Consider the following 16,161-nt stretch of genomic DNA (forward strand, 5'->3'; position numbering starts at 1 on the left):
CTCAAAAAAAAAAAAAAAAAGATAAGCTAAATAATGGAAGTTTTCCATTTATTAATATTTTTTCAAACAACATAACAATAAAATATATAAAGAAAAAATTATTACAAGAAAGAATCCACATAGTAATGAGAGAACATAACTTTTCTTTTTCCATGCATGTGAAGGGAGTGAAGGGAAGAGGGAAAAAAACAGGTCCCCTTGACAGAGTCTCATCACACCAAAATACCCTTCCACTCCAGCCTTCCAGCCAGCCAGAACTGTGGGTGCACACAGTGTGTTTAGGGTGACCTAGCATCTAAACCCCAAGGGCTTTTCATATGGCTCCAATATGCCCTAATGCCTAGGCCACCCATAGGTGGGCCTTTTTTATTTTTTCCATGAAAACAGTGTCTCACTGTGACACTCAGTGTCTCACTGAGCCTCCTGCCTCAGCCTCCCAAGAAACTAAGGCCACAGGAATACACCATTCTACCCCAGCCTCTAGACCTTACCTAAATTTATTCAGCAAATATTTATTGAGCCAGATAATATACTAAAAGCTTTGACCAAGGGCCAAAGAGTAGTGTGGTAAAGGCAGCTGGATCCCACATGGCTGACAGTGCAGTTGAGTCCCAGACCCAGCAGTTTGAAAAGCATGCTGGGCACATATGCATGTGTCCCCAAAATCCTGAGAGGAGAAAGGAGAAGAGATTGTGGTGTGACCACCGCCCCCCAGGGGGTGCTTTCTTACTTACCCCCTTTCTCTCTTTGTCTCTGCAGTAAGTACACATTTCCCCTAGCAAATTACTAAAATGAAATGATGTAAATGTTTTGATTGATTAAGTAGCAATACATTATTGGGATATAAAATATTTATATAATCTTGATTTAATTAACATATATTGAATTTCGTATAGTATGGATAGCAAATATATTATTTTTAATACTATTAGGTCAATTTTAATAATCCAGAATCTATTGGCTTGTTGGAAAACTCATGATGCATTTTTGCATAGAAAAACAGAAGATTTGTCATGACTTTTTTGACAACCCAATGTTAAGCTATAGAAAAAGACTTGAGTAACTATAAAGTATATATTGTATAGTCATATTTTCAGGCCATGGAGAATTTAATTAATAAAAAATCTTGAACTTGGTGCACTCAGATGGTATGTTGGTTAAGGGCACTGGACTCCCACATGGCCAACCATGGTTCGAGTCCTAGACCTGGCAGCTTGCTTTCTCACTTTCCCTTTCTCTCTCTCTCTGTCCCTCTCTGGTCAAATTAATTAATTAATTAATTGATTGATTGATTTTTTTTTAAAAAAATCATTAACTTTTCAGAAAAAAAGGATTATTTTTAAAGTATTTCTCTTTCATGAGAGAGAGACAGAAGCCCCCTCAATGGGATCTCATGCCACAGTTCTGACTTCCAGCCTTTCAATCAGCCAGGATCTTGGACACAGGTGTTCACATGTACAGGTTGACCCAGGAACCAAATCCTGATCTTACAATGGCCTCCAGCATTGCAGAACATTGCATTACTCCTGTGCCACTATGACCGGGCCCAGAGAAAAATTTTAACTTGTAGTTGAACTTCGGTTAAAGAAGATAGTAAAACCCACAGTTACAAATGATGTAAAAGTTAATGACACTGAAAATATTTTTAAAGTTTTTAAATTTTATTCATGAAAGAGAGTATATGCACCTATACAAGAGATAGATTGAGAAAGAAAGAGAAGCATCTCAATGAAGTCTTGTCCCACCATGATCCCATTTTCCCAGCCCTCCAGCCCTCAGGATCTGGATGCACACAAATGTGCCCAGCCTAGGAATCTGAACCCTAGGCTGACTACATGGCCTCCAGCACTGCAATTAAGTTTGTTACCAACTATATTCCTAGACGGGGCCTGACACTGAGAATAGTAATATCAAACCCAGGATACTTTGGAAAATTCATAAAATACTTTTACAAAAGAAAAAAGCCATAAAAATAATATAAACACACACACACACATATATATATATATACAGTTTGATTGATTGATTGATTGTAAGTTTGAATAAAGTTGCATAAGCCCCAGTTTCTAATACTGGAGTTATACATACTCAAAAAAAAAAAAAAATACTGGCAGTACAGGCATTTTATATCTGTATACACACACATATATAGGTGTGTATATATGTATGCACATGTGTTCATAATATATATAGTATATTATATATGTACATATGCGTATGTTTGTTCTGTTTTTATTGCCAGAGAGTATGTGCACTCTCCAGAGAGAGAGAGAGAAAGCATCCCTACAATGAGGCATAGTCACGCTGCAATCCTTGTTTTCTTCCATTTCTCCTCCTTGTCAGAATTTTGGGCACACATCCTGTACCCAGCATGTTTTTCAAGCCACCGGGACCAGCATTTGAACTGAGGTTGGCCAATACATGTATAGATCCTAACCACTGCACCACAGGGAGATCCTAACCACTGCACCACAGGGAAATATTTCAACAAAATCCATGTGATCCATGTGCCTGCCTTCCTAGCTTGGTCTCCTGTATTCTGATGTTTTCTGGGCTCCCTCAGCGGATCACTTTCTACTAGTGCTGCCTAAGGCATCTCTTGTTTACCCGTATTGCTCCTCAACAATTAGCATAACTGCGATGTAATAAATACGTATTTGTCTTCAGCCCCAGTTCCTGGCACAGAGCTCCTAAAAATCTAGGAATTTCCTGAGTGATAAGAGTGAGAAGAGCATCTTTTGTTGTCCATAATAAGATACTTTCAAACAGATCTGAGTTTATACTAATGAGGTAAGTTTTGGAAGATGGAGGCTGATAGCCCAAGAAACCAACCATGTGATTTGAGGGTTAGGACTTTCACCGCACCTCACTGTCTCTGGGGAAGAAAGACAGGATGGAGATTGAATTCAGTCACCAGTGGCCAGTGACATAATCAATCATGTCTATGTAATAAAACCCTTAGGTCCGCAAGTGGTGTGGTGGTTAAGGTGCTGGACTCCCACATGGCCAACTGCAGTTTGAATCCTGGACCTGGAAGCTTGCTTTCTCATCTCTCTCTCTCTCTCTTTCTCTCTCTCTCTCTGTCTTTGGTTAGCACATGTGCCCTGTAGCAAGTTAAAAAGTAATAATAATGATAAATAAAATAAAATAAGCAATTCTTTTTAAAAAGTCCTTCAGTGAAGGAGTTCAGAGAGCTTGACACACAGAAGAAGGGGCTATGAGGGTGGTATACCCAGGGATGTCATGGGAGCTCCTTCCACCTTCTCTTCCCCCACCTTACCTATGTACCTCTTCATCTGGCTGTTCATTTGTATCCCTTATAATAAACCAGTAAACATAGGTGTTTCTTTGAGTTCTGTGAGTCATTATAGCAGGTTATGGACCCTGCAGAGGGGGTTGTAGGAATCCATCAATTTGTACTAAGTCAGACAGAGCGTGGGTACCCACGATTTGCAATTGACAACTGAAGTGGTGGTCAGTCATGTGGAACTGATCTCTTAACTCACAGAATTTGCTCTAATCCTAGGTGGGGTCCATATTCAGTTAAATTCTAGGACACCTAGCTGGTGTCCACAGAAATCTGGATCATTGTTTGATATGGAAAACCCACACGTTTGGCACTCTGTTCTGTGAGTAGAGAAACGAGTTTTTCCTTTAACGCTTTATAAAGACAGGCAGCTTAGAGTAACAAATGGGCATCTCTGAGCCACCTTGCGCCTGGGCAGGGTGGTTTATTACATCAACTGTTCTCTTCAAAGCTGAGAAAGAAGAGAAGGTAGGTGCTGGGAGAGCTCTTTCTCCTAATCTCTCCTCCCTGCCATCCCCCCACCCCTGTGCAGTCTCCGGTATCTACAGCTGTCCTCCGTACTTCTGTATCTTCAAGTCCTTCCATTTCTTCCATAGACATTCAGGATCCATTGAGAAGGGCATACAGGGTTTGTCTTTCACAGTCGGGCGTACTTTACTAACTGCATTGGCTATTTTGGGTGATCATGTTTTGTTTGACCTCCCTTCTGGTGGTGGCACTAGTGAGCTGTGAAGCTTCCTGTCACTAGGGAGCTTACATGAAAGACTTGGCCAGATGTGAAGCAGGAGGCCTAGTAAAGTCCCACTAAAATCTGCAGAGGAAATCAGTTTACTAAGAATTAACAAACCAAATAAATAAATGAAGTTAACGAAAATTCTTTTAAAAAATTAAAGAATTAATAATGTCTGCAAAGTAGTGTAAAATATCCTAGATATGAAGAGACTTTTTTAGTAAGCTTGTGCAAAAATGTAATTAAAAGATAGCGATAAAAAATAGAAAATGTAATTCTCAGCGTAAGCTCCATCAAGTTCAGGACACTTTTATAGGTAACAATACTAGCCTAAAGACAGAATGTCTCAGGAATTTAACTATGTCATTGTAGTCTCATTTACATTGTTAATGGGTACCCTTTAAAGATTTTTTTAAGATAAAGAAACAAAAAGAAGTCAGGAGGAGTCAAAGCAGAATTGTACCACGAATGCTTAATGGTTTCCCTCCAAATGCTCACAATTGCCTCTCCTGAGAGGAATTCACAGGAACATTTGTTGTAGTCTAATCAGCGAGTAATGAAAGGACATCCAGACACAGCCAAATTTATTGGAATTTTCTTGATTAAGCCGGTGGCATACAGGGGACTCATGTCTCTCAAAACCCCGCAGCCCCGAGTGCAAGGTGAGGGGTGATTCTAAAGGCAAAAATTACACTCTTTTCTGGGTTGATGTGGCAATCACTGTAACAGTGGAGGGCTTGAAATCTAGGGGGTAGGATTAAAAGGGAAAAAAGGCAAAGAAAAACAAGCAGGTTAATCATTCCTTAAGGGTATGTTCCATCCCTACCTAAACACAATGGAATCTTAATGGTCTTCATGGCTCAGGGCAAGGGGTCTGGGGACTGGCGATTACATCACTAAGGAACATCTTAGGGTAGGGACTTCTGGGTTATTTAGCAAAGACGCTAGGAGTGTTCATCACTCTGGCAAAAGGAGAAAGCAAGTTTCCAATATAGAGAGGAGTTCAAAATAGAGGTCTACTTCAGCTAGTCTTCCTTTTTTAATCTAAGAGTTAGATAGGGAGAAAGAGACAGACAGACACACAACACCCTAACAGAGACTTGACACCATGATCTGCCCACAGCTTCGCCCAGCCCAGATCGTGGACACAGGTGTGCCCAGCATATTCAGGGAGCTTCAGACTTGAACTGGCAGCCTTTCTTGCTGGGCCTGCCTCACAGAGCATCACGTTTTACTGCTGTGCCATTGCCCAGCCTATTTCTTTTAAGTTTATTTATTTCTTTTTTCTACTGTAGGAGTAAGACAGAGAAAGAGAGAGAGAAACAGAGAGATGGGTACCCCCTGGATCATGGGCACATGTTCACCCAGCATGTTCAGGGAAGTCTCCAGATGTGAACACAGAACCTCCCTATGTGGGTTAGCCTTGCCGAGTATTAAGTTACCACTGTGCCACCATCTGCCCCAGTCTTTGATCTTGGTTGATCAGTTTTTGCTAGGCTGGACCCCTTTCACCTCTGGGTTATGCTTTGTCTTCAGGATCATACAGGAAATCCACGTGTCATCTCTTATGTCTGTTTATGAAGAAATGCTTCAGAATCTTGTTCCCACTCATTTAACATTTCCACTGAGAGTTAGCCCTGTAGCCTAGTGGTCAAGGGAGCCAGATCCCACATGACCAGCCACCATTCAAATCCCAGGGCTGGCAGCTTGAAAAACACTCTGGGGGACCGGCAGGTGGTGTGGTGGTTAAGACTATGGACCTCCACATAGCTGACCGTGGTTTGAGTCTCAGACCTGGCAGCTTGCTTTCTTACTTTCCCTTTCTCTCCCTCTCTCTGCCTCTCTGGTCAAATTAAATAATATATAGAATAAGATATTTAAAAAGGAAAAGAAAAACACTCTGGGCACATGTGCATATGAGTCCTAGATCCTGATAGGAGGGAGAAATAGAGAAGAGATTCAGTATGACCTTTCCTCATTGGTGGTGGGGGGTTGCTTTCTCGCTTTCCTGCCTCTTTTCTCTCTCTTGCTGGTCAGCACACACACCCTCTGACAAGAAATTTCTTAAAAAGAAAGAAATCACTGTGGATGGCCTGCTGCTGCCAGTGTCATCGTCAACATTGTCTTGTCCCTCCTTAAGAGGAGTTATCCATTTATAAACTGCTGGTTTCTTTGAACATTATCCCCATAAACTTTTCATAAAGCATCAATGATTTCACCATTGCTCCACCATAAATTTGATGTTTGTTCTTGCTTCAGTTTCAGCAGAATTCAGGGTTCTCTGACAGGGGCTCTTATCCTTCTTAGTGCCTCAAACTAGATTTTTTTTTTTTTTCGAGATTGTTCAAACAAATTTACTTAATATTGATTAACTACAAATTTTCATGTGCAACACATGGCCACTATTACAGGATTTGGCCTTCTAGAGAAATACGTAAACAGGTATTCTATTAAGATTCTGCCTTCTTAGAAAGGTGAGAAATGACCCAAACTCCCAACCCAGAAAAAAATTATCTAAATTATCATATTCTTTAAAAAGTTCCAACAGGCTCTCCTCAAACTAGATTCTGTTCAGACATGTCATAACAATATAGTACAAGTTTATTTTGGTACAAAAAATTTTAGAAATCCATGCATAGTTTTGTCACAGTATGCATTCTCTATGAACTTTTTGAAAACCCTTGTACATATTGCTTTAGTTTAAGGCAATGTTTAAGAGAGAGATTTAGGCCAGATCTGTGGCCTAGTGGTTAAAGGAGCCAAATCCTACATGACCAACAGCGTGGTTTGAGTTCCAGTCCCAAAAGCTTGAAAAATATTCTGGGATCATGTGAATGTGCATGCATGCCTCAAATCCTGACAGGACGGAGAAATGGAAAAGGGAGAGAGGTGTGACCTCCCCCGACTGAAGGTATTTTCTCCCTCTCTCTCTCGTGAGTACACCTGCCCTCTGGGAAATTAAAAATAAATAAATAAATATGGAATTGCTTAAATATTCATATATTAGTTACCTTGAAAGAATACCAAGTTGTTGACATATTTTCTAGTGGGATGCCAAAAAGTGTTCTCTATATCTAAGGTTCTGAAAATTTTGTTTTGTTCTGTTTTGTTTTTCTTGGGGGGCTCATTGCCAGAAAAGCAGCTAGGTCAGAAGCTAAGAGTTAGTTTTGATTTAGCATCCACCATTAATGATTGTATACTACTACTTTTTTTTTTTTTAAGAATTACTTATTTAATTTCATTTATCGTTATTATTATTATTATTTAGTTTCTGTAGAGCATGTACACTCACCAGAGAGAGACAGAGAATGAGAGAGAGAGAGAAAGTAAGCCACTAGGTCTGGGACTTGAACCATGGTCGGCCATATGGGAATCCAGCTTCCCAACCACCATGCCACCTGCTGACCTGCCTGTATCTTTTTCATACTTCTCATAAAGTGGGAAATTTAAGAAGGATTACTTCTTAACAAAATTGAAAAAAGAATTTAAGCTCCAAAATGGTTTTTCTAAATGCCTTTTAAATAGAAAATGACTGTGTCACTTTTTAGAGATCTTGAAGATCTGTGAAGATCTGGAATTTCTGCTATTTTGACTTTTTCCTAAGTCTTACTGTTGATGGAGTTTGGCACAAAAAAAAAAAAACTCAAAATTATGTTTTCTCTAGCCAGTCATTAGAAGTGTCTTAATTCTGGGGACCAGCAAATGGCCTAATGGCTACGTCGCTGGACTCCCATGTAGTCAACTGCAGTTTGAGTCTCGGATCTGGTGGCTTAAACTCCTGCTGGGCACATGTTCGTCCTAAGAGGAGAATGGAGAAGGGATTGCAGAGTGGCTATCCCCCCGGGGGGTAACTTCTCTCGTTCTGTTAAGTGTCTTACTTTATTTATTTACTTATTTATTTTGGAGAGGTTTTTGCTACAGGGCGCATGCCCTCGCCAGAAAAACAGAGAGAGACAGAGAAACAGAAAGCAAGAAATTACCCCCCGGGGGAATGGTCATGCCGCAATCTCTTCTCCATTCTCTTCTCGGGATCTTGTGCAGGCACGCATGAGTTTAAACCACCGGATCTGAGACTCGAACCACAGTCGACTACATAGGAGTCCATTGATGTAGCCATCAGGCCATCTGCTAGTCCCAAAGTGTCTTAATTTTTAGCTCATACAAGATCATTTGTAATTACGGTGTAGTAACCCCCTGAAAGGAAAGGGGCAGAAGGGGGACTGGAAGGGCTGGGTCCCGCTGGGACAGTAAATATGAGCTGCCCCATTTCCTTTCTAGGTGGAGGAGGAACTGCAGGAGCAAGATTTCTTGGACCGTTGCTTCCAGGAAATGCTGGATGAAGAAGACCAAGACTGGTTTATCCCGTCACGAGACCTGCCTCAGGCTATGGGACAGTTGCAGCAGCAGTTAAATGGACTGTCAGTCAGCGACGGTCATGATTCTGAAGATATTTTGGTAAGAGCCATATGAGTCCCATGTGCGATGTAGTGAAGGTATGGGTTTGGAGTCACATGCTCTCGTTGTGGTTCCACAGCCTTGGCAAGTCCCTGGAGCCCTCTGAGCTGCAGTTCTCTCCTCATAAGGGCTTTGATAACAGGCTGTATTCAAGACGTATCGTTCCTTATAAAGCAGTATGGAAACAGTGTTGTTGCCAATGTCACCAACTTTCATTTTTTCCTAATGGGCTTTTCCAAGTATGATTGGGAATAAGGATAAAAATTGGAACACTGAAAGTTTGGTTTCAAATGATCATTTGTGGGTGTCTTTCTCTTTTACTGTTTCCTAAATCTGTATTTAATATCTTCCTGAATGATTCCATTATAAAAATTGCCTCTTCATTTTGCAAAAACCATACTCCTGAAAGCCCATTACCCATTTAGGAGCCCAGATCAATGAATCCCCTACCTTTTACGCGTTAACGACTCTCTGAGTGATGCAGCTCTCACCCAGCTGGCGTTCTGATGCCAGTGCCCTGCAGTTTGCAGGGTTGGGATGTAATGAGAGAGTAGTTAGCAAAGAGGGTATGGAAAGATGAAGTAAAACAGAGATTGCAGTAGGCTGACTCCATGGCCTGATGGTTAAAGCTGGATCTCACATGGCCAACCACACAGTTCGAGTCCTGGACTCAGCAGCTTGAGAAATATGCCTGGCACATGTGTATATGGGCCCAAAATCCCAAAAGGAGGGAGAGATGGAGGAAAAAGGATTACAGGGTTACTATACCCCATGGTGTGGTGGTTAACGAGCTGGGTTCCCACGTGACTGACTGCATGGTTCAAATCTTGGACCTAGTGGTTTGAGAGACAGCACCAGGCGCATGTGTTGTGCGTACCCAAAACCCCAAGAGGAGAATTCAGGGGAAAGGATTGCCATGTGGCCATTCTTCCTGGGGGATAATATCTCTCTCTCTGCCCTGTCCATCAAGTGCACACGACCTATAGCAAAAACTGAAACAACAACAACAACAACAAAATAAAAACAGGTTGTGGTAACCAAACTGGTTTGATGAAATACCTTGATTTTCACCAAGTTAGGGTACTCAGTGAATTGAAGAATTCTTTCTGGAGTTGAACTTCCAGGTCTCTGGTGAGACTTTGAAAAGCATCATGAAGGGGCCAGGAGTCTGAAACAGGAAGGAGAAAGTGAACTCAGTCAGGGCTGAGGACGTCAGGAGCTGTGGAGAGGCGCCCAGCAGTCATAGGTTGTTAGAGGCATTTTTTTTTCCTCTCCTTAAGGCTAAGGGGAAGGTATTGCTAATACTGAAAAGGGGGACAAAGTGAGTTTTAAAGAGCAGCTTGCCTGGGGATTTATTATCTCTTGGTTCTTATTTCAGAGCAAAAGTAACCTGAATCCGGATGCCAAGGAGTTTATTCCAGGAGTGAAGTACTGAGCCGGCAGAAAGCTTCAAGGAGGCTTTCTCTGTCCCCACATCTGGGAATGCTGATCACAAAATGGCCAAGCTGGGGGTGGGGGGTGAGGGGTGCAGAGTGGGGAAGGGGTGATGGTGGTTTAACTTGATACTGTGACTCTGAGTAACTAATGTGCTCAGTCTTAATCTCCAAGCCTCTGAGTATTTCTCTTCTGTTCTACTGCCTTTTCATTTGGAGCAGTTTCCTGTTTTGTATTTGTTATTCATTAGCTCTTAAGTTAAGGAAATTGCAGGTTTTTCCCCCTTCATCAGGAATGTTCTGCTGTGTGTGTTTAAACAAAATAAGCTGACCAAGAAAAACCAGGTGTTTAAGAAATGCCCTTCTCGCGCCACTATATACCTGCCAGGGGCAGCGAACACCTGAAGAGCCACCTGTGGAGTGTGTCCGTCTGGCTGGTTGGAAAGTGGAAGAAGCAGCCCAGAACATGGGCTCAGCCCCTGGAGCATCCTCAGATAAACTGGGATACAAGACCCACGGATCCCTGCCCTGAGCCCCATTCAGGAAAACAGACTTTCAGTTCTCGGTTTACAGTAAGTCTTGATAGTTGATGAAAGGTGTCAATCAGAAGGGGAGGACCATGATGGTGACTGTCACGTCACTTGTTACTGTTCTGTTCTTAAGCCTCTGTTTCCAGCTACCATCGGACTCATTTGCAAGGTAAAATAATAGTGCCAGGGTTCACTCTGCCCCTCACGTGTCATTCCCGTGTCCTTACCACCCCACCCCGACCCTTGCTCAGTTTTTAAGAAGAGTGTTAACCAAAGGTGTAAGAGCCAGCCTCACTGGCCATAGGCTTAAGCCTGGAGAAGTCATCTTTGAATCCTATTGGTTGTGTCCTAAATTTATTTGGACAAGATTTTTTTCCCCAGCTTCATCCACACTTAGTTTTCCTGGTATCTTAATTCCTTCAGAGATTTATGTACTTTTTCAAAGAAACATATTTTCAGAGTACTGGCAAGAAGCTCAGTTCACTCACAGTTTGGATACTTCTCCTCACCTTAGAGAATTATCCAAAGGAGCTCAGAACACCTAGCAGAGTGGGCCTTGCTTGACACACATGGCCACGAACCAGCTCGCCTATGTACTTTCAGCTACTACGAAATTTCATTGTTCCCACATATCAGCTGTGCAAATTTTTTAGATTGGCCTCTCTGGGTGTATTCCTTCTGTCTTTGGGGTTTCACTGGGGTTTTGTTGATAACTCACTGGGGTCTTTTGTTGCTACTCCTAAGGAACTGAGCCCAACCTCAGGAGCTGCCTTTATAGAGAGATGTGGGTGACAGTCGTATAGAAGAGGGCGTGCCTAGTCCTGGTCCTTCTTCCTGGACAAGGACTTGCAGAGGCCTGAGGGTGATGGTGGCTTCTGTCTGACTGCTGCTGTACTGTGTGATTTGCCCGTGAGGAAAAGGTCACGTAACTTGAAATAAAGTCAGTGTAGGTTCAGTATGTGAGTGTGGGACAGAGGTTGGAAGGAAAGGACTAGGGTCTGGAAAGCTGAAGGAATTCTTTTTCTTATGAAGTCCTTTGTTGACTTTTTGAATAGCCACAGGCTAATGTCAGATTTAAAAGACAAATTTACATCTTTTCCCTCATTCGAGTCTCTAGGGTGGTGTATTTGAAAAATGGCCTTCATGTTAGATGACATGTCACAGACGAGCGGCTTAGGGAACTTGTATTGCCAAGCATGCATATTAACTCCCAGAGCCTCTATGTCAGAAGAGTGGGCTGTAGACTTTACTTCAGGGAAGACTGTGCATGAAGCAGCATCTTTATTCCAGCTTCAGCTTTCAGCTAGGGGTTGTTTCCTCTATGGAGAAGACATGGAAGTAGATAAATGGAGGAAATCTCTTTTCTGGGGCTACTTTTTCACCTTCAGTCTCCATTAGCCTGTCTAAGCTGAGAATTCTGAAGACTGTTGGAAATGTGTTACAATTACAGAAAGAGCCATTTTCAACACTGGGCATCTCTGTCACAACCAGCACAATGGATTCTTGTTTGGATGCCCATCTAGAAACTAACAGGGATCCAAGATCGAGCCATTTATCCTAAAGGTTTGCTCTTTTGGTACCAAAGAGCAACTGAGCTACTAGGTCCTGTCCGAAGGGCCCCCCTTGCCTTCTGCTGTGCTGGTCCAACTAGGATGTCGGTCTTCAGCTGGGCTCACAGGTATATTTGGTCGGGATAGGACAGTGTTATGTTAGATAAGCATGAACTCTGAGGGCTGAAGTTTCCACTCGTAGCCAGGCACAGAGTGCGCCAACTTGAGGATCAGAAAGCACCTGGCAAGGGGATCCTTTGTAACATGTAGGACCGAGGTTCCAGTGGTCCCTCTTGTAGCCCCCTCTTCTCACCATCTGCTTTTTAGTGTGAGGTGGGAACCCAGGTGCCACCCAGATCACAGGCTCAGCTATAGTTAAGTTTACCAACTTCACAGCCGCACTGGTGCTCACAGCTGTGACACTGTGCTCCTCGAGTTTGGACCACATGGGAGGCCCAGGTTCGATTCTCAGTCCAACCTAAAGGTCAGGTGCAGCAGCCAGTGTCTGAGATCCCAGCTGGGAGGCTGAGAGGCCGAGGCAGAAGCAGGATACAGCAAGACCCTGGCTAAAACAAAACAGAAACACAGTGGTTGGAGTTTACCAACTTCTTAGTTAAAAATGCATGCAGGTCTGGTTGGATTTTACTGGGGAAGGGCTGGAAGGTCTTCAGAGCGCTCTAGGAACTTGCCACAAGTTGTAGGCCTCTGACTTTTCCCTCATAGGATGTTCTGAGTTCAACCCAGGCTGGACGCTTTTACCCTTTAATGGTGAGGCTAGTATTTATAGGTAATAATTTTGATTTTGAATTTAAGTCACTCTTCTATTTATTGACAACTGGAAGTTTGAGAATTTGTATAGAAACGAAATATGTATTTTTAACAGCTGCCGATCTGGCTGATCCCAATATTAGGTTTTTAATGGTTGATTTTTAATTATTGGGATTATTCAACTCTAAAACTCCAAGGTTAAAGTAATTGGTCTCTTTCTCTTCAAGGGAGAAAGTAAATAAATAAATAAAGGAATGCCTTTTCTATTTCTTCCAGCCTTTAAACTGTTGTAGATAACTCAATGATACAGAGTAGACCTGAGCACATGCAGCTCTGGTTCTTTGGGTCAGTTTCTAAGTGTAATAGTTCTCTTTTGGGGGAATGAGCAGATGGCATAATGGTTACGTTATTGGACTCCCATGTAGTCAACCACGGTTCAGATCGTGAACCTGGAGGCTTAAAACTCATGCCAGATGTGTGTGTGTGCGTGCCCAAGATCCTGAGAGGAGAATGGAGAAGGGATTGTGGTATGGCCATTCCCGAGTATGTGTGTGTGTGTGTGGAGGGGGTGGGTAGTTCTTGCTTTCTGTCTCTGTCTCTCTGGCAAATGCACGCACCCTATAACAAAAATCTCTCAAAAAATGAAAATAAAAAATAGCTGGCTTTTGGGAATCACAAAAGGTCAAGTCAGAACAGAGCTTAAGGAAAAGGCTGGACCTTTGCAGCACCTTTAGTTTCCAAAGTCACAGCCGCTGGAGTCTCTTTATAATGCTAGCTATGGCTTAAAAGTAGATTTTTTTTTTTTTAGTGAAATACTGAGCACCATTACGCAAATCGTTGCCCTAATGTCAAAGTTTTGTCTTGGTTTGGGAGAGACTGGGAAGTAAGGAGGTCAGGTAAATTCTCTGACAATTTACATGTTAACAAAACCCCATGAAGAGGTAGTCAGAGCAAACAGCCTGAGTGGGTCTTCCTGGGTTAGGGCTGCCACAGACCCTGTGTAGACATGACTGCCTGTGCTCCTGAGGAACCCTACTGTGATCAGAGTGGGGCAGGCCGCCTTTGGTAAGGGTCCTGGCATTACAGACTGACGAGCTTTCTTATTTTCAGTGATACTGAGGTATGGGAACTGCTAGAAACCTGACACATGGAACAAGGTTTGGAGCTGTCCACCCACTGGAAAAGTCTGCCCTCCTCTGGGATAATGCAGACATCACCATTTGGGAAGTAGGGGAGACAACAGGGGGACTGACCCTGATTTAGTATATAACGGGGGCTTTGATCACCTCCTGCCTCTGTCTGCAATTCCCATAGAGGGAGTCATTTCACCCCTCATTGCCCATAGAGGTCATTAGTTCTGCTGATCTCACTGAGTGGTATGCCGAGAACCTTCTGCAGCTACTGCTCTGCCGCCTTGTGAATTCTCTCACAGACCTGTTTAGTCACCATTCGGACCTTTTTCCTCCTCTGTTTTCATCTCCCATGGTAAAGCTGCTATTGGTGACAGGGCCAGGGGAGCGGGAGGCCGAGCTGAGGAAATACTCCTGCATATTCCTTGGCCTCTTTTCACTTGGCCTTCTGCCCCCACGGCCCAAACCCCTGCTGCTATTCCCAGCCCACCTCATTTTTAGGGGGTCAAGGGAATAGGACAGATAGACAAATATCACTCTATCTATAATGACGTAGAGAAATCTGTAAAGAGACAGAACCATCATCTTTATTTTAAAAGAGAAAGCTCCCTTAGATTTTACTAGGAATCTCTTTGTAAGATTTGCTGAGTTTTTTTCCCCCCTCCTACCTCCTTACTGGCCACGCTTTATTTAAAAATTATAAACATGTAGGCTAATATTACAAAAAAAATACTAAGATAACGGTAACATCTAAACAGTGTTACTATTGTATAGTTACTGATGCATTTGTAGTTACATGCATTTGTAGAGAACAGTAAAATGTTTCACTTTGTAAATCAACACTAAGTGATAATCTTGTTGATTATAAGCCTTCAAAAATGTTTAATGCTTGAAGGGTAGTTTGGGAGGCAGGCAGTCCCTTTTTTGTTTTGTTTTGTTTTTTTAGTTATTTCAATAGGAATATCTTACATCTCATAAGGCTCACCCATTTCAAATACATAATGATTTTAGGAACTTCCCTTGGTGGCGCAGCCATAAGCATTACTCGATTTCAGAGTATTTCATCCCTCCCATAAAATCCTTCCTGCTTCCCACCCCCAGCTCCAGGCAACCCCTGGCCTCTGTTCTGTCTCCAAGGCTTCGCCGTTTCGGGACATTTCATATTGACGGAATCATACAGTATGTGGTCTCGTGTCTGGCTCTCTTTATTTAGCATATTTTTGAGGTTCATCTATGACACGCATTTTGGTAGCCTGTTCCTTTTATTGCTGGGCATTATTCCGTTGATGGACACATGCACTACATTTTGTCAGCAGAGAGCATTGCACATTTGGATTTCAAGTTTCTGTGGTCTAAATGGACCTTTGTGGACAAAGGGCTCCTAGAGAAAGCTGCTGCGCCACTGAACAGAACCAACTTTGCATCAGAAGCTCCACTGGAGGAGCCGGAACTGCTGGGGGCATTTTTGATAACTTTGCAACTTTTTTCTAAGGACCTTTTGTGCCGTCCACTGCACGTCAGGACTTTGGAAGCATTGATAAATCCATGTAATAAGTATGAGCGTGTTTCAGTGGACAAAAGTGAGACCGTTCGTGCTATGTTGGATGTTTTCCCTCCCCTAGACTGGATGGGGGAATCTAAACTTTCTAAACATGGTCATCTGTCTCCATTTACGAAGCTGAACACACATTATAGATGGCGCTGACTTCGTTAGATTTAGAGGGAAGGAGGGTCAACGGCAGAGGTGGAGAGGAGAAAAGGGGTGGAGCTTGTGGAACCAGAAGACCCCAGAGGGTTTGTGCATGGCCCACCCCAATGTTGGTGTGGATGGTGAAGTGCTGGCAGTGCCCTGGGGCAGCCTGGCACCTCCAACAGGCCCAGAAGGTCTGGATTTTGGACTCTTATTCCGGTTCAGTGTTGAAAAATGTGTCCCCAAAATTCTGAGAAGAGAATGAAAGAGAAGAGATTGCGGCATGGCCATCCCTCATGGGGGTGGGGGTGATTTCTTGCCTTCTGTCTCTGGATTTTGGACCCTTATTCCGGTTCACTGTTGAAAAGCTGTTTTTGCTTTTGTTTTGTTTTCCTAGATAAACATTATATGATAGTTAGTAAAACATGGGGGGAGGACCTGGGCTTTAACATTAAAATAATTTTCATAAAAACATCAAAAATGGGGAAAAAAGTTACTTTTTAAAAAGTTTGCTATACAAACTAAATGGCAGCTGTTGAGAATCTCAATAAAATAAGAATAAAATGCA

The 16,161-nt window shown here is 42.6% G+C and overlaps 1 protein-coding gene across 3 annotated transcripts in view; it reads left to right on the forward strand.

Annotated features, from left to right (window-relative positions):
• PAIP2B (poly(A) binding protein interacting protein 2B) overlaps positions 1-13,028 on the forward strand; it is a 91,902-nt gene extending 78,874 nt beyond the window's left edge. For all 3 annotated transcript variants that reach the window (XM_006151266.2, XM_006151265.3, XM_027772970.1), the window contains exons 3-4: positions 8,316-8,492; positions 9,871-13,028. In XM_006151266.2, the coding sequence (XP_006151328.1) occupies positions 8,316-8,492; positions 9,871-9,927 (234 nt within the window). In that variant the 3' untranslated portion in view covers positions 9,928-13,028. The remainder of the gene's footprint in view (positions 1-8,315; positions 8,493-9,870) is intronic.
• Positions 13,029-16,161: the final 3,133 nt, after the last annotated feature.

This window comes from Tupaia chinensis, unplaced genomic scaffold, assembly GCF_000334495.1.
Source record: "Tupaia chinensis unplaced genomic scaffold, TupChi_1.0 Scaffold000316_1, whole genome shotgun sequence".
In the NCBI taxonomy this organism is placed as follows: Eukaryota; Metazoa; Chordata; class Mammalia; order Scandentia; family Tupaiidae; genus Tupaia; species Tupaia belangeri.